Genomic DNA, 18,883 nt, shown 5'->3' with positions numbered 1-18,883 from the left:
AAACAGCGGGAGCGCACCTCCGGCGGCGCGCGAGCGCCGCCTACAGGGGGAGGAGTCCAGCGACGTAGGTCTACGTCGCTGGACGATAACGAGCCACTGTGCCGCAGTAGAGGCACAGGGGCCAGAGGTAAAGTGGTTAAAACAACAAAAGTAAAACTTGACATATCCACATCAGATCTAGAGCTGCTCAAATAAATTAATCATTAGACTTTTTCAAGGGGTTTGTTGAAGCCAACTTACATTTGCATGGTCATACACACTATAAACACAAGTGTAAATTTTTGTGGTTGCTCAGTGTGGGTCTTCAGTATATACAGTAGCTCAAAGTAGAACTGCTTGTATACATGAGAATCTTTCTGCACAGCCAAACTGAGTAAGATCCCATCATAATGATGGTGGTAAGTTGGTAGACCTAGAAATTCAGAAACAATCTAATAAAAACCCAAATATCACTTTTGCGGGTGATAACTCTCAAGCTGGCAAAGATTGGTAGTTTTGTCATCATTCAGCCATTCACACAAAAAACGTCCCTGCTGGCCTGTCCAATTTTTCATCTGTCTATGACTAGCTTTAGATGAATATTTTGTTTTTATATAATGTTTCAAGAGATAACATTGCAGTATGATTTCCAACTTACAGCTGTATTTCCAGAGCCCATATAGCACAGAGCAAAAGGGAACTTGACTACAAGGACTCTTCTACACAAATGCTCACTCTTTAAATTCCTGGTTTGGTTGATCTTCCAGCTCACCAGCTAGACCTTGAGGAGATGGATGTAGAGGAACCAGAAGAAGAGAAGTTGGTGGACATTCAAGAAGAGGCAGACATAATCCAGGATGAGCGCATGCTTGATGATGAAGATGAAGAGGAAGCAGCAAGGCGCAGAAAAAGGACAGCCAAGATGGAGGACAATGAAATTGCAGACCTTCTGCTCGCAATGTCACTGAAAGACAAGGACTCCCAGGAGCCACAGGAAATAGAGGGGGGTTGGGAGGTAGATATCAGTTTCCCTGTTTTGTTTTTTTGCATCTCATATAAAACTTTTTGAAAGTTAAAGGATATCTAATCCTAAGAACAAAAATGCAATATATTGTAGCTTATCACTGCTTACTCATTACTTTTCATTTTTCAAGCTATATACATTTTCTGTGAGTACAGAAGTACAGTATACCTGTTGATCTTGACATAATGCCAGTGTCCTTGTAATTTTCTGTGCGCTGAGCAAATATCTCAAACAATGTTATTAGCTTATCCAGTTTTTTTCCGTAAAAACAAAATACCTCCTCCCTATGTAATGGATATAGGAAAAGAGAGAGGTGTTTAAAGTCCAAATCAAGAGCAGAACCTAGGATGACATTGCTGCTCCTTAATAGAAAAAGTATGATGAGTTAGCGTTGTGACACTAGGATAGGAAGCACTGTAGAAAAAAACAAAAAGAGGGTGCACGAACCTTGCGCATTACCCAAGTGGTGTTTATTGGTCATCTGGAAGGTCCTCCGGCATGCTGGACATGGTCGCTTTGTGTCCATTGTGGACTTAAAATGCTTTTATGATTACCTTGTTTGTTAATATATTTATTTTCTTTCTACGCCAATAAACACAACTTTGGTAATGTGCAAGGTTTGTGCGCCCTCTTGTTTTGTTTTTTTTTTCTACAGTGTTTCCATTAGGTATCTCCTGACCCTAGGAGGGCAGCAAGGTCTGTGCATTTACCCGAAGAAGTGTACTGGGGGATCACCAGCTGAATTATGAAAAATTGAAATAAAACTGGAAAAAATAAACTAATGCACCCAACACATTTAAGTACTGGTAAGCCAAAATATATTACATTTTTGTGTTTGCATTTGGCAATGCTTTAACCACTTTACCCCTGCTCACTGAGCTGCTACTGTGGCAAAGTGGCTCGATAACGTCTGACGACGTAGACCTACGTCACCAGACATTCCCCTCTCTGGGCGACGCGCGCGCGCCGCCAGAGGCTCGCGCGCGGCGCCGGAGGCTCGCTCCCGCTATATTCAGTCACAGCGGGAGTCGGGCCAGGGGAGGAGCAGCGGCGATCGTTGGGGAATCGAGTGTGGAGATCCGCCCGCTTGTGTAAACAAATCGGGCGGATCTCCTAAGTGACAGGCAAGGTCAGATTGCAGGGTTCAGCATAGCTGCACCTGCGATTTGTCCCTGTGTCACTCAGTCACCTCCCCCCACACATGTTAGTAAGCACCAGGCATACCCCTTGAGCACCAATAAAAATTAACCCCTTCCCTGCCAGTGTCATTTTTACAGTAACAGTGCATATGTATAGAACTGATTACTGTAGTAATGTCACTGGTACACCCAAAAGTGTAAAAAATGTCAGTCAAGGGTCCGATCTGTCCGCCGAAATGTCGCAGTCCCGCAAAAAAAAGCGCAGATCGCCGCCATTACTCGTTAAAAAAATACACCAAAAATTACAGAAATCTTTCCCTTAGTTAGTAAACGCAATAACTTTTGCGCAAACCAATCAAAATACGCTTATTGCAATTTTTTTTACCAAAAATATGTAGCAGAAAATAAATTGGCCTAAAATGATAAAAAATTTAGATTTTTACATTTTTTTGGGGGGAATTTCATATAAAAAAATGTGAGAAATATTGTTATTTTTTCAAAATTGTCGCTGTTTTTTTGTTTATAGTGCAAAAAGTAAAAATTGCAAAGGTGATCAAATACCGCCAAAAGAAAGCTCTGTTTGTGGGAAAAAAAGGACGTAAATTTCGTTTGGGTACGGCGTTGCATGACCGCGCAATTGTCAGTTAAAGTCGCACAGTGCCAAATTGCAAAAAGTGGCTCAGACGTAAGACAGCAAAATCCTCCGGTGGTAAAGTGGTTTAAAGCAACTGTGGACAAATAAAGCTCAACTGCAGTTTTATGGAAAATTAAATAGAAATATTAGGGGTGCGGTAAAATTGATCATCTAGTGCAGGGATCCTCAAACTCTGGCCGTCCAGAACTACACATCCCATGAGGCAATGTAAAACTCTGACATTCACAGACATGACTAGGCATGATGGGAATTGTAGTTCCTGAACAGCTGAAGGGCCATAGTTTGAAGACCTTTGATCTAGTGTATGCCTGACTTCTTTCCTTCTTCAAAGTGACTCTGTTACAAAAACCAATAGTAAAATCGAAGGCCCCTCTTCTGCAAAGAAAATATGGAATACTCACCTCTCCTGCCGTCCACATCCCTGATCGCTTCTATAGTGATGAGTAAGCACCCCCTGAAGATTATAGTATCTGACACTTCTGGGAGTATTCGATACCTGGTCTTCCACTGCTCTCAGTTGTTTGATCTGGTCACCCCTACATCACAAATGTATCCTGTACTGACACGGGGCCCGGTGAGAGGAACTACAACACACTGCAGGAAAACAGAAAAATTGACAAGTGTTAGATTCTGCACAATCTATGGCAGATGCTTTCTCATCATTACAAGAGCGATCAATTTTCTTTGCAAGGGGGGTTTATTTTCAATATTGATTTTAGCAACAGAGTTGCTTCACAAAAAATCCCAGGACTCTGAGCCTATACTGATAGAAAGCACTAAAGGGGCATGCATTGACCTCTTTATCATTTGTTTTTCAAAGATGACCGCAAAACAGAAAAAGAAGAGAAAGCAAAGGATGAAGTGTGAACTGAGGAAACCAGACGCAATGACAGAAGCTGAGGTTGACCAGATTGTAAACGTGTGGCACCTGGACTTGAATGCACGATGGAGACTGTACAGGTAATGGAGACACTTACAGATCACAGCATGGTAACAAAGATCACAAACAGAAAGAGCCTTTTCAATAATGTTTCGGAGAGGGGGGGTGTTCTTAAAGCAATGAATTATATTATTTATTTAATTATCAAACGAGGTAATAAGTTGACTTTTGCTTGTCAGTTATTGTCGGTTGTCTATTTTTATTTTTTTCTGAATGGCTATCTTAGCTGCCTTGTAAGACCCCGTTCACACTGGGGCGACCTGACAGGTCGCCGTAGGTCGCCTGCCATAGAGAAGCTGTGGACCCGTTCTAATAGGAGCGACACAACTTACTCGCTCCAACTTAGAAAAAGGGTCCGGAGCTTCTTTGGGGCGACCTGGAGCGACCTGCATTGACTTCAATGTTATGAAGTCCGTGCCGGCCGCTCCGAGGTCGCGGTGCGAGCTGCGCGCAGCGTCCTGTGAGGTCTCCCCGGCAAGTCGGATCGCCCCAGTGTGAACGGGGTCTAATAGTTTCTTGACAACTGAGACTGCCATAAAACAGTAAGGAATTGTTTGTACATGGTGCCGTCTGAAAAGCAATTCGTGTTCAGATCTTTCTTCAAAGGCCATTTGACAATTTCATCTCCTCACTACCTGTTTGAACCCCTTAAAACATGCACTAGCAGTCGCATGTGTACAGCCCCCCTCTGTTGCCTTTGCAGCATAAGGGGGAGTGGTTGGAGTGTGGTAAAAATAAGTTTCAACCGTGCATTTTTACCACCCCCAACCACAAATGTAAATGAGGCCTAAGGAAAACAAGCATTCCTTTAATTATACTAATGAATAGTGGTTGCCAAGGGATTACATACTATTGTTTTAGGAAAAATAATTAGCTTTAGAAGTCTGTAAAAAGAAATCAGCTATCAAAATATAAACTGAAAGGGACAACAGAGCGCCAAAAAACATTTCAGTAGGCTGGTAAGATGTGACTTTCACATTACGTTCTACCCAAGGTCCCCAGTGGGTACCTGTGTTTTTTTTTTTTTTTTTTTTTAAGCATGCTTAATATATTCATACTGCAAGATCACCTATCAGTCCCACTACAATAATAAACATCTATTTGAGGTCCACCACCACCTTCAACTCAGTGCAAGTAATAGAATGTCAGTATGCCACCGCATTCTACAGCATTCTGTAATACTGCATTAGCTGTTTTAATAGCAAAAATGTTCATATTATTCCTAAAAAATTTAAAGAGACATTGCTTTGATCTCAAAGTGGTTGTACAGGTCGAATGTTTTTTACCTTTATGCGTTCTCAGCATTAACGTAAAAAGCCTTCTGTGTTCTAATCACCCCCAGCCCCACCGTAAACTTACCGTAGCCCGATCTCAATCCAGCGATGTGCCGAGAGCGGCGTTGCTGCTCTCTCTCGCCTCACTGGCTGAGAGGCAGCAGCGGGTGCCATGGGCTCCCGCTGCTGTCAATCACTGCCTGTGAACAGGGAGCGGGGGACAGGGCTGAGCTGTGCCCTGTTTCTTGATGGGCCCGCGGCTTGTTATTGGGGCACTCGGCAGGAGGGAAGAGCCAGGAGCGCTGGGGGAGGGAGACCGCAGAAAATAAGGGGCAGGGCTGCTCTGTGCAAAACCATTGCACAGAGCAGGCAAGTATAACATGCTTGTTATTTAAAAAAATAAAAACTCTGACTTTACAATCAAGTGGTTCTAAACTCTAAAGCTTTTTACCTTAATGCATTCTGTGTATTAAAGTAAAAAACCTGCCACTGCCTGTTCCCCCCTTCCCCCTTCCCAAACACCTGCCTTAGTTCTCTAATGCCTCGTACACACGCAACGATTATCGGCCGACTTTTGTCCAGAGTGGTGTTTTGCTGGTTGGAATGTGCCTAGACTGCACACGAATTTTCTCGGCCAACAAAAACCAACTTCAGAAGTGATGTCATGTGCTGGTTTACTTTCCGTGTGTTTTTTCTTCTCTGAGCATGCCCAGTCTTGCTCATCAGATTTTTGTCTGCCGAAATCTGTACTGACTGACGGAAAATCGGCCGTTCTGTTGACGGCCAACAAAAATTTTATAGCCTGCACACCAGATTTTGTTCGGCCGAAAAGTCGGAGTCGGTTGTCAAAAGCATCATACTAACAAGCCTACAATCGGCCGATAATTCACGGCCAACTATCGATGCGTGTGTACGAGGCATTACAATGCAGCGTTGTGTCCGGCTGCATCTCTTCTCTTCCCCTTTCCGGCTCTCACAGGATACACTGATAGCAATGGAAGCCATTGACTCATGTTGCTGTCAATCAAATCCTGGACGTGGTCCATAGAACCTGGCGCTGCCAGCTTGTGTGCCCCCATAGCACACAGCTTACTATGGGGGTACACTCAGGGAAGGAGGAGCAGATATCGGTGGCAGAAGACCCCAGAAGAGGAGGTAAGGGACTGCCCCGTGTGATACCATTGCACAGAGCAGGTAAGTATAACTTTTTTTTTTTTTTTTTTTAATAAACAAATTTAAGGTTTACAACTGCATTAATTTATTTTCTACAATTTTTAGGCACTGGATACAACTCTATCAGCGGGATATCCGTGTAAAAATTCTGGTTCATGAAGAGAGTTACCAAAAGCTAGCTGATCGTTTATCAGAGCTTAGACAAACACAAGATTTGCAGATCCTTCAGCAAGCTAAAGTCATTGGAATGACAACCACAGGTTGGTTGGTTTGATCTGCAGATGGACATTACTAGAGAATATGTTTTTTTTTTTTCCCCCATCTGAATTGCTGAACCAATTCATGCTTTATTTCCCTCTTACCAGGTGCTGCCAAATACAGACGTATCCTCCAGGAGGTACAGGCACGGATTGTCATAGTTGAGGAGGCAGCAGAAGTCTTAGAAGCCCATACCATAACCACACTCAGTTCAGCTTGTCAGCACCTCATTCTCATTGGAGACCATCAACAGGTAGAAACTCACAAATTTGCCACAATGCTACTAGTTTTCACTTTACATGTATGTCAGGGAAAACCTATTTTTTTAGGCTTTTGTTAATATTGGGAATGGTTAAAACCCCTTGTTGAGGTACTTTTCACTCTATCTGTTCCTGCCACGAGATTTCCAATCACTTCTTGTCCTGGATTCAATCGTCAAAGGCACCAGTGTACCCCATTTGTAGATCTTCGTACCTCCTGTTCAGCTGACAAATCTAACATTTTGCATTTCCTATTATTTTGTGTCTCATAGACAATGATCCCCGGGATAAATAGAGGAGGTGAATCTCCCCAGTGGGAAAAGAATAGAAATGTGATCTCGGGGGTTTTGAAACTTCAATGCTTTTAGAGATTTTACTAGCTTTACTTTATTTGTAATTAATACATAAATGTTGGGGAAGTTGGATTTGGCATGAGGGATTCAGTATGGTAGCATTTGGCTTGGGTTAAATAGGTTTTGCCACAAATGCTTGCAGTGCTGTCTTTGTATTCAGGTTAATATGAAGAACTACACGACTATTTTATAATTAAAAATTGGAGCAGAAAGTGGCTCTTTTGACGCTGCTCTCCCATTTTCCACCAAACTAACTTCTAACTTTGATGTACATCTGAAGCGCACACACACACTGAGGTTAATTTACTAAAGGCAAATAGACTATGCACTTGCAAGTGCAGTTGCTCCAGAGCCAAGTAAATGAGCTTAATGTGGTTGTAAACCACTAGACGTGTTTTTTTTTTTCTTACCCTGCAAGGTAATGTCATAATGTGTTAGTATGTGTTGCATACTAGCACATTATGTTCATAGGTGTGCGCACAGGGTGTGCCAGGTGTGCCCAGGCACACCCTAATCACCCTGTGTGGCATAGATTCCCCCTGTTTAAACCCCTGATATTTCACCAAAGCCCCCTAACGGGGCTCCCAAAAAATTTGTAAAAACAAAATAAAATTGTAAAAAATTCTCATTGGAGACCATCAGGCTGTGCACACCTATGATTATGTTAAATTTACCTTAAAATTAAGTTGTTTTAGCACCGAGATGTCAGAGCTGCAGCCGCTTCCATCTTTACCCGTCTTGCTTCTGGGTTCACGGACTCCGACTCTGTGACTGGCCAGAGCCATGATGACATCACTCCCCCGCATGTGCGCGGGAGCTGCTGTTTACGGCACAGGGCTCTTGAGGGATGGCCCGGGTGTCCGTTCCTTCAAAGCGCATGCGCCAGTGATGTACAGTAAGTATATCCTAAAGGGTGCCCATTTAAGAGATTTTTACACTACCTAGAGATAAGCCCTATTATAGGCTTACCTATAGGTAAAAGTTAGTGATGAAAGTTAACTTCCACTTTAAGCTTCAATTTGCAAAGAATACCCAATCACGTGTAAGGAAAAAAAATAAAAACAGCACCTTTGCTTGCACATGATTGAATGATGGAAGTCAGTCAGCCTCCCCTCATTTACCAAGCTCTGGAGTAACTGCACTTGCAAAGTGCACAATTCATTTGCCTTTAGTACATCTACCCCACTGTCTCTGCTAGCTCGTATGGACATGATTTTAAATTCGGCAGAAGCAGTCAACAAGTAGATGGAAAAAGCTGGGCTTTTTTTTTTTTTATTCTTTTTAAAAAGCCTCGCATAATCGGAAACAGAACTGTGTATGTATGGACGAGCCCTGTATAAAATGTTTATTTTATTTGTAAAATTAAAGGATAAGTTCACCTTTAGTAATATGTTACATGTTGCACCCATATTTAGGGTGTAACATGTAACATTTTACTAAATCACCTGACTCCACCCCAACCCAATCCCCCATTGTGACAGCAAGTGGGGGATCCTCTCCCCACACCTGCTGTCACAATTCAAAAACAGCACAGCTGTGCAGGGCTCCGCTCAATGGCTGTGTCATTCATTCACAGAGTTCTGTGAATTAATGAACTACAAGTACCGTTGGCCACCGCGGACGATGGCTTGTAGTTCTCAATGGACTACGAGGGTGCTGGTGAGTATTCTGGTAGTTCATTGATCTTCCTGCAACTCAGTAACTGCCAGCCCATATTAGAGGTACAGGCAGACAGCTCTACTGGCAGTCTGCAGGAGCCTGGCATTGCACCTGTGATCTGCTGTTCATGGGTGCAATGCTACAGGCTCCTAAGAAAAAAAATGAATGCACAATTATTTACCTGCAAAAAAAAATGTGCATTTAAAGCGGAGTTCCAGCTACATTTTCAACTTCACATCATGCATATCTATATCCCTTTCTAAACTTGATTTGACTATTTTTTTTAGGTTCCCTTACCTCATTTTTAATGAAAAATAACTTAATGAAAAAACTTCCATTCCTACCACTTCCTCCTTATGCGGTGGCGGCCGCCGACGTCATCTCCTGCTTTGCATTAAATCCTGGGAGATGAGTGTCATCAATCCCAAGAGTCAATGCGCCTGCACCAGTGTCCCTCGTCACTTCCGGTGGAGGCGCGTCATTCTCTACCGATGGATGGAGAACAGCTTCTGGGCATGCGCAGTGACGCGGAACTAGCTGTGGGATGACGCGCCTGCCCCCGAAGTGATGAGGGTATAGCATTCTGGGACTCCCAAAATCCAGGAAGAGGGACACTGTGGCTTCAGCTGCCCACACCGCAGATGGCAGATGGCCGCGCTGGACAAGAACTTCACAGGGTAAGTAATTCATGCTGCATGTACACTAAACTGAGGACAGTTTAGAGGATATAGTTGTTTAAATGCACTAGCCCTGACTATTCTAAGGGTATTTTTTGTAAAAAAAAAATTTGGTCAGAACTCCCCTTTAATATTTTTTTTTTTTTTTAAAGTGAACTTAGCCTTTAAAAATGATGACAGCACAAAAATAGATTATATAAAAATCAAAATACAAAACCATTTTATTTTCCCTTTAAAAAAGAAACGCTAAATTATTATGTCAGCTTGTAAATGGAATATTCTGTACATTCATTGTAGTAACTAGACATCGCCATGTATGAATGTATTTCCTATTGGTTAATATGATGTTTTTTTTATATTCCATCTCAGCTGAGGCCAAGTGCAAATGTTTATGATTTGGCCAAGAACTTTAACCTTGAAGTGTCGCTGTTTGAACGTCTCATAGAGTCAAAACTGCCATATGTGCGTCTAAACTACCAGGTAAGGAAACGGTTATAATGACCATGGCTTTACACATATGATTTTTCTTATAGAACATTGGAGTTTTACATGTTGATGGAACTTACTAGACCCATCAATGTTTCCAAATGTTACTAGCTTCATTCTCCCTCCATAGACTAGGACGGGAGGTGACCGAACTGGGTTCCTAAATGCAGTACAGAAAAGTGAGGTTACTAACCTGGCTCTGTTTTCTGCAGTTGTGTAAACCTCAGAACTGGATGGCCAAAAATAAAAATCCTCTTGACAGGCAAATCATATATGAAATTATATCTATGAGGAAAAAAAGGAAAATATATATTTTATATCACTTTCAATCTGTTTTCATTAGGTTTAATGGACATGAAAAACCGCAAACAGATTAGAAAATACTGAACTGTTTACAAAAAATATGATAGTGTATATGAAATTATTTTTTTTCATTCAATCTAATTCAAAAAAGATTTCTAGAAGTGTGTCATATCAAAAGACACAACAACTAATTAAAATTCTCAGCAAATTAAAAAAAAAATAAAAAAATAAATGTGGGTATGGCCAGGATAACACTGACTCTTGTAAAAGTGGCACATCTGACACATAAAAGTAGCAGTGTATATCAACTCTCTCTCTCTCGTAGCACCACCACCGAATTAACTATCTACGAAGAAGTAAAGTTTGGCAACCAAAAATTGTGCGACTTGTCATGCAACATTGGACATAAAGTCCTTCCTCATGTTTTCCAATGATAACCATTCATATATGTGTGACTTAAAATTGCAACTTCAAAGTAGTTCATGCACTACTTTGGGTCGACCTTTACGCAACTTGAGGGCCATAGACTTCAATGTTAACCCTCAAAAGTTGCATGAAAGCTGTACCTGAATGTTATGCAATGCTTCAGTTGTGCAACAGTTGTCCAATATCACTGGTCAAAGCCAAAGTTGTTTCCAAGTTGCACCCATTCAAAGTTGCGTCATAGTTGCACTCCAAAGCAGACGCACTTTGTACAAGTGTAAATGGGACCTAAGGCTCCGTTCACACTTGTGCGACTTGCAATGCGAATTTGGATCCCAAAGTCACATGACAAGTTGCACCCCATGTTTCCCTATGATAACCATTCATATCTGCAACTTCAAAGTAGTTCCTGCACCACTTTGGTTTGACTTTCATGCATCTTGAGGTCCATAGACCTCAATGTAAACCCTCAAAAGTCACATGAATGTTGCACCTGCATTATATAGATGCGATCTGGATGTGACTTGTGTGGAACCTGTAAAAATAATGCCGGAATGGAAAATAAATGAAAAATACAATGTGGGGTTCCCCCCTCAATGCATACAATGCCCTTCAAAAAAAAAAAAGTTCCCCAAAGTAGACCAATCGTCAATCACAACGCCCACTGCCAACCTGAAAAATAATCCAGCCCCGACGAAGGCTTCTGCTGTCTGAATGCTCTGCCATGTGGATAACTAAGGAGCAGGGCCACCCGGTCCCGCTTGTGACGTCACCAATCAAGCACGTCCTCGGTCTATGACGTAACAATGGGAAAGCCCACTGACAGCTGATGAGTCATCGCTTGTTAAGGATGCGGTGGCCGCATCAAAAAAATGAAGACCAAATGGAGAGAGTATATGTTCACCTGTTCTAATACCCACTCCTTCAAACACCCTCCAGGGTCAATATCTAATTCCTTAACTGTTATGCTGGACCAGAGAGGTCATAGTCATGCAACACTTGCCTGCACAGGTTTTGACTGTGTAGCACCCTCCTAGGTAGGTGCTAGAGAGAGAGAGAGAGAGTATAGTTATGGCTCTTTTCTGCTTACCAGAAAGTTTGCCAGGTAAATCTATATTGTTCTCTGCCTACCAGAAAGCAGGATCTGCTAGTGAGGTCGGCTCATGGTGCTCAGGTGCAGCTCAGTTTGTCTGAAGTGTTTCACACTGGTCCAATAGGGAGGCATATTGGACAGTGGGAGGAAACCTGACAAATGAGTGCTCAGGCATATAGTACAGCCCTGGTGATTGGCAGAGGAACGTGTATGCTCGGATACTGTATAAATGCCAAGGGCACATATGATCGGGGTTCTTTATCTAGGGAGGCTGCCCCTCTTCTGTAGAAGTTTCCATGTGGCCTCAGGTGGCCGGCCCGAGGGCCCGAGAGTTAGAGCGGAACTGAACCTGAAGGTCCTGCAGAGCTGACTGGAAGGGAGACACTGGAAAGGATCTGATTCTGCATACAGTGAGTACAGATCTGTGTCATGGGGCCTGTCCTGAGGAGGCCATCCCTTCAGCTAAAAGAGTCAGTGGACGGGTGTCAGTTAAGGGGATGCTAGAGAGTGTCTTGAAGATAATGTAGTTTCATCAAGTCTGCTGCTGGAGAGAGAGCAAGAAGACTTAACCCCTCCCATACAAGTGGCAGTATGGTTAAAGCAGTGTGACTGCTTCCACAAGTAACCTGGTGAGGCCAAGTGAGAGTTGTCCTTATCTACTGTGAATAGTTAAAGTTGGAGTATCCCGCTATTCCCTTCTCCCATCCATAACCAAAACCCCTGGACTGTTTATTGAGTCATGAGCCATTGGGAGTAAGGATGAATGTGTGAACTGTACCCTAAGTGACTATCTGCAGGTAATCAGAGGAGACCCAAAAAATTATCACATAGTAAGCCCTATGGGGATAGTGCTAAAACACTATCACAAATATTTGACACAGATCACTCCCCTTTTTCAGCCTGAAGGCCTTGTGACTTACTACAAAGTTACAATGCTGTGGTTTGATCACTGGGGGAGAGGAGACTGAGGAAATTCTTAAAAAAGTATACCATTGTTGTATATTGTGATGTCCGGAACTTAGTAATGCAGACTTGACGTGCAGCTATAGTCAACATTTCTTTTTAGTTTTTGATGATGTGGGGAAGGGTTAGAATCCCATTACTGCAATCTGGACATCGTTTTCTTTTACCAAACAGGAAGTCAGGAAAAACGGAAACAATAAAAACTTGACAGGAGATATAGCATACCCATACTGTTTCTGCGCGGCCTATGGGCGGATGACGCCTGCACAAACCTCTCATTGATCCAGCTGGACATCATATGACCTCCTCCTGGATCGCGGAGCCGTGCAGCAGGCGCAATCTGTCACCGGCTGCGTCCACCGGACACAGCTGATAACTAATCACTGTACTGGCACGCTGCCGGGTACCATGTAACATCTTTAACCAATCACAGCACGCCACATGACAGTTGTAAACATTGGATGGGTTCCTTTCAAGCCATTAATTGTATACAATTGTATTGCTAGTTGTGATTGGTCACAGTGATCACAGCCCATCTCCAGACTGGGCCAATCACAGCCCAAGTACTGATATCTTTCCCTGAATAGTACAATGTTACTATGGTGAGAAATACACAAGGCACCTTTAAGTGCAGCAATGACAGTTTATTGTGATACACAAGGGTTAAAAACACTTACAGAAGTTTCCATTCTGGTAAGACATGTAACAGTTGATCCTCTACGCTCAGCATTGTCCTATGTGGATGGGATGAAGGGAGAGAGAGCTGGCTTGCCTGACAAAGGAGCCGCTCTGAAACGCGTTACCGCCCACCACCACCTGACATCGACCGCATGCATTCCAGCATGATTTCCATTAGCCTGGCTGCACCGCTGTCTCTCTGCTCCCGCACATGCCAGCGTTCTCCTGGATACTAGACAGCCCCCTTTCCAGGTCACCCTTATCGGGTTAGAGTTGATCAATCGATCCCCCCCAGATGGGGATCCTAATCTGGGTAGATTCTCCTTATATCAATCAGTGTACCTTAAAAAAGAAGGATCACTGATAGTGCTTATATCTTTCTAACTCCAATTTTATTAATAATAAAAGATGTACTCACATATCCAGGGTGCTAAAGTGCACCAAACTTTAAAAGCATTCCACAATAATAATAAATTGATTTATGATGACAACGGGATCTGAATGGTCAGCCTCTCTGCTTGCTATCTCTCTTATGAGTGTCCGCATCTTCCGTCCGAGTCCCTCCCCTACACGTGACGACACGGGGACCACGTGTCTTCCTCAGGGCTGTACTGCATTGGTGACAGTATGTAATATAAAAAAAAAAATGTAATTTCCAAAAATACATTTTGGCCTAAATTATTGAAGAAAGATCATTTGTTTGCAAAGTTGTATACCAGAAACAAAGAAACTTGTTTTTTTTTTTATACAATTTTTGGTCTTTTTAATTTATTTAGCAAAAAATAAAAAGCCCAGTGGTGATTAAATACTACTAAAAGAAAGCTCTATTTGTGTGAACAAAATGATAAAAATGTAGTTTGGGTACATTGTTGCATGACCGTGCAATTGTCATATAAAGTGTGACAGCGCTGAAAGCTGAAAATTGGCCTGGGCAGGAAGGGGGTAAAAGTGCCCGGTATTGAAGCAGTTAAATAAATACAGATTTCTACTTCGGTCTGTGTTGCTTTTGGAGTCTTTCCCTCGCTTCCCATCTGGGGATGAGGGTGTTCAGGGACAGTGAGTAAGGGAAAAATGTTGTTTGACTCTTATTTGTTTAAAAAGTATAATTTATACTTTTTGACTTTTTGTGCCTGGACTGGTTTACCTAATTATGGTTGACTTTTGAATGTTTATGCCATTTTAGCATCGCATGAGGCCTGAAATCGCTCGATTATTGACTCCTCACATCTATACAGAGCTGGAAAACCACCCATCTGTACTGGAATATGAAAATGTCAAGGTGAGCAATCGTTTTCTTTCTTCTGTGCACAGAAAGTTAACATTTCCAGACAAAAGTTTTAGTAACAGTCCATATTAAAGTACAGCTTCCCCCTGGATGCAAAAAAATATATAATTATATTCTTTAATAGCCACAAATAATATAACAATCAACTTTGTGTCAACCAAATGGCTGTGCAAACCCAGTTATAATCTGGTAAAAGTATCAGTGATATCAGCATTTTGTAGCACAGAGCTGCAGGTCCACCCAGAACAAGCTGCAATAAAAGTGTAGATTGGATACAAGACCAGTCAGCCTGGACAAAAAAGAGAGAAGCAGTGACTGGTTTGTATTAAGCGCAGATCTAAAAAAAATAGACTTCAATTCAAGTAAGAATATGCATGCCTCTTGTGTTGAGGCAATATTTTTCTAAAGCCTGGATTTAAACTTTAAAATGAAAACAAAGGAAAGGTCTAGGTCAGTGGTCTCCAAACTGCAGCCTGGGGCCTGGATGCGGCCCTTTACTTGTCTTTATCTGGCCTTTGGGGCACTATTCCTTCTCCTGACACCAACAATATGGGCATAATTTTTGCCACTGACACCAGCAATGGAACACTATTCCCACTGATACCAATGATGGGCACCCTTCCTCCCAGTGACACCAATGATTGGGTACTATTTCTCCTATTGACACCAACAATAGGGCACTATTCCTCCCACTGACACCAATGATTGAGTACTATATCTCCTACTGACACCAACAATAGGGCACTATTCCTCCCACTGACACCAACGATGGGGCACTATTTCTGCCACAGACACCAATGATGGGGCACTATTCCTCCTACCAACCCCAGTGATGGGGCACTATTCCTCCCACTGACACCAATGATGGGGCACTATTCCTCCCACTGACACCAACGATGGGGCACTATTTCTGCCACAGACACCAATGATGGGGCACTATTCCTCCTACCAACCCCAGTGATGGGGCACTATTCCTCCCACTGACACCAATGATGGGGCACTATTCCTCCCACTGACACCAACGATGGGGCACTATTTCTGCCACAGACACCAATGATGGGGCACTATTCCTCCTACCAACCCCAGTGATGGGGCACTATTCCTCCCACTGACACCAATGATGGGGCACTATTCCTCCCCCTGACACCAATGATGGGGCACTATCCCTCCTACCAACCCCAGTGATGGGGCACTATTGCTCCTACTGACACCAAAAATGAGGCACTTTTCCTCCCATTGACACCAACGATGGGGCACTATTCCTCTCACTACAGATTTTGCATGGTTTACTCCTACTGACACCAGGAAATTTTATACTCCCACTGGCCACAGTCCATCCCCTCTAAAGTCTTGAAGTATAATAAACCTGGCCCCTTGTTTAGAAAGTTTGGAGTTCCTGGTCTAGTTAAAGGATCTAAGAGCAGCAGAAGTGCAGCAATGGAAGCTCACATATTGCCATAGCAAAGATTTACAAATATGAGTGTGCCATGATGATCTTTGAAAAAGCTAGATGACCGGCTGTCTCTGATATTCCAGCCACTGACCTGGAATAAGCATACAACAACCATGTCAATATCATGTCAGAACTTTTATGCACTACTAGCTACATTTGACAAAAAGGAAATAGCATTTTAAGAAGGGGTTACAAGAACAGGTTTATGCATGGCTGCTGTGTGATGCTGCACTTTGAACATTACTCTTAGCCCTATGAAATAACCTCAATGGATTGTTATCCCTAACTTGTAATAACATTTCTTTTTTTCACATTTTAGGGGGTGTCATCCAATCTCTTCTTTGTGAAACACAGTTACTTAGAGCAAGAGATTAAAGATGGGAAGAGTCACCAGAACAAGCATGAAGCTGAGTTTGTGGTGGAGCTCTGCAAGTACTTCCTGAATCAAGAGTACAAGCCGTCTCAGATCACCATCCTCACCACTTACACGGGGCAGCTTTTCTGTCTCCGCAAACTTATGCCGGCCAAAACATTCTCTGGTGTTAAAGTTCATGTTGTGGACAAGTATCAGGGGGAGGAGAATGACATCATTCTACTCTCACTGGTCCGCAGCAACAAAGAAAGAAAAGTGGGTTTCCTTAAGATTGCCAACCGAATATGTGTGGCACTGTCTAGGGCCAAGAAAGGACTGTACTGTATTGGCAACATGGATATGCTGAGTAGTGTGCCTCTCTGGAGCCATATTCTTTGTACTCTGAAACAGGGGGGTCAGGTAGGAGACCACCTTATGCTCTACTGTCAGAATCACCCTGAGACAAAAAATCTTGTAAAATGTGCCACGGATTTTAAGTCCGTACCAGAAGGCGGCTGCAACAAAAAATGTGAATTCCGTCTGGACTGTGGACATGTGTGCGAACGTGTGTGCCATCCATATGACCAAGAGCACAAAGAATACCAATGCAATAAGGACTGCCAGAAAGTGTTATGTGAGGAAGGGCATAGATGCAAAAGTAAATGTTTTGAGCCCTGTGGAGAGTGCATGGTGGAAGTTGAAAAGGTCATACCATTGTGCGGTCATCTGCAGATGGTGCCATGCAGCATCTCTGAAAAGAAGTTCAGATGCACTATGCCTTGTGAAAAGACCTTGTTATGTGGACATCAATGTCAGAAGTCCTGTGGAGATTCTTGTGAAATGCGTTGTCCAAAAGAAATAAGTGCACAGCTAAAATGTGGTCATACTCAACAAATTAAGTGCTGGCAGAAGGAAGACCTAGAATATGGCATGCCAGTGAAATGTAGACAACCTTGCAAATCTACCTTAAGCTGTAGTCACCAGTGCGGTGGTACTTGTGACAGTTGTTTTCAAGGAAGATTTCATATGGGTTGCAGACATCCCTGCAAGGCTGTTTTAGTTTGCTCACATGAATGTCGAGAACCGTGCACAAGGGAATGTCCTCCATGTAGTAGACCATGCCAGAACCGGTGTATCCATAGCCAGTGTAAAAAGAAATGTGGGGAGAACTGTGTGTCTTGCAAGGAGCCCTGTTATTGGAGCTGTCAGCACTATAGCTGTACTCAGCTATGTTCTGAACCCTGTGACCGACCTCCATGCAATGAACCTTGTGACAAGCAGCTCCGTTGTAAACACCCATGCATCGGTTTGTGTGGGGAGCCATGCCCTAAAAAGTGTCGAATATGCGATAAAGATGAAGTCACCGAAATATTCTTTGGATTTGAGGAAGATGAAGATGCATGTTTTGTACAACTGGAGGACTGCGGGCACATTCTTGAGTCTTCAGGTATGGATACTTATATGACAGGACAGAGCGACTCTGAAGAGGGAAGTGCAATTAAACTAAAAGAGTGCCCGAAATGTAAAACTCCCATAAGGAAAAACTTGAGATATGGGACTATAATAAACAAAACCCTAAATGAGATTGAGAAAGTAAAAGAACGGATAATTGGGCCAGCCTCTGAGAGTAATGAAACCAGTATTAGACTCCGAACAAGTCTACAGCAGTTGGTTGATGTAAGAAGAACCTTTCCTGAAGAATATAAAGGATTACAAGAGAAACTGGACAATCCAGGCACACAAATCAGGACTTTGCTTAGCCTGGAAAATATGATGCGGTTCTATGAAAGGCTAGCAAAACTGTCAATGAACATTAGTAAGGTTGAGGTTGAAGAGCAGTATGATTTAGAGAATCGTTTACAGCAGATTAAGAAATGGCTGGAGAAGCCCCGTTCATTCCTCTCAGAACAAGAGTTATCCGATCTGCAGACCGAAGTGGCACGCTTCACTTACCTTCTTCAACTCCTTGTGAAATGTAAAGAAGCCAAGGTGAGGATCACACCAAACCTCCAAAAGGAGATACAATTTCTAAGGGATATATTGGAAAGCAATGAACAATTTACCAAAGAGAATGAAACCCTTGTGAAAACAAAATTAAAGGAGCTGGATAAAAGTCTTCCAAATACAGGACTTGGCATAACAGATGATGAACGTGTGATGATTGTGCAGGCCATGGGTCTTTTGAAAGGACATTGGTTTAAATGTCCAAACAACCATATATATTGTATCACAGAATGTGGTGGAGCAATGGAGCAGTCCCAATGTCCAGAATGCAAAGAAGGGATTGGTGGAACAAACCACTCGCTTTTATCAACAAACACGCTGGCTACTGAAATGGATGGAGCTCAACATGCAGCTTGGTCAGACCTGGCAAACAATATGATGAATTTCCAGAACCTTTTAGACTAACTTCATTCATAAAAAGGAGGCACTAACTGAATGTAAATCAGTTGAAT

The 18,883-nt window shown here is 42.7% G+C and overlaps 1 protein-coding gene across 1 annotated transcript in view; it reads left to right on the top strand.

Annotated features, from left to right (window-relative positions):
* Nucleotides 1-18,883, top strand: part of ZNFX1 (zinc finger NFX1-type containing 1) — a 67,006-nt gene extending 48,123 nt beyond the window's left edge. The window contains exons 8-14 of the mRNA XM_082271433.1: nt 747-994; nt 3,618-3,757; nt 6,290-6,444; nt 6,550-6,695; nt 9,761-9,871; nt 14,521-14,616; nt 16,395-18,883. Of these exons, the coding sequence (XP_082127559.1) occupies nt 747-994; nt 3,618-3,757; nt 6,290-6,444; nt 6,550-6,695; nt 9,761-9,871; nt 14,521-14,616; nt 16,395-18,836 (3,338 nt within the window). The 3' untranslated portion in view covers nt 18,837-18,883. The remainder of the gene's footprint in view (nt 1-746; nt 995-3,617; nt 3,758-6,289; nt 6,445-6,549; nt 6,696-9,760; nt 9,872-14,520; nt 14,617-16,394) is intronic.

This window comes from Pelophylax lessonae (assembly GCF_965119305.1).
Source record: "Pelophylax lessonae genome assembly, chromosome: 11".
Taxonomy (NCBI): domain Eukaryota; kingdom Metazoa; phylum Chordata; class Amphibia; order Anura; family Ranidae; genus Pelophylax; species Pelophylax lessonae.
This window is presented reverse-complemented; position numbering and strand designations above follow the sequence as displayed.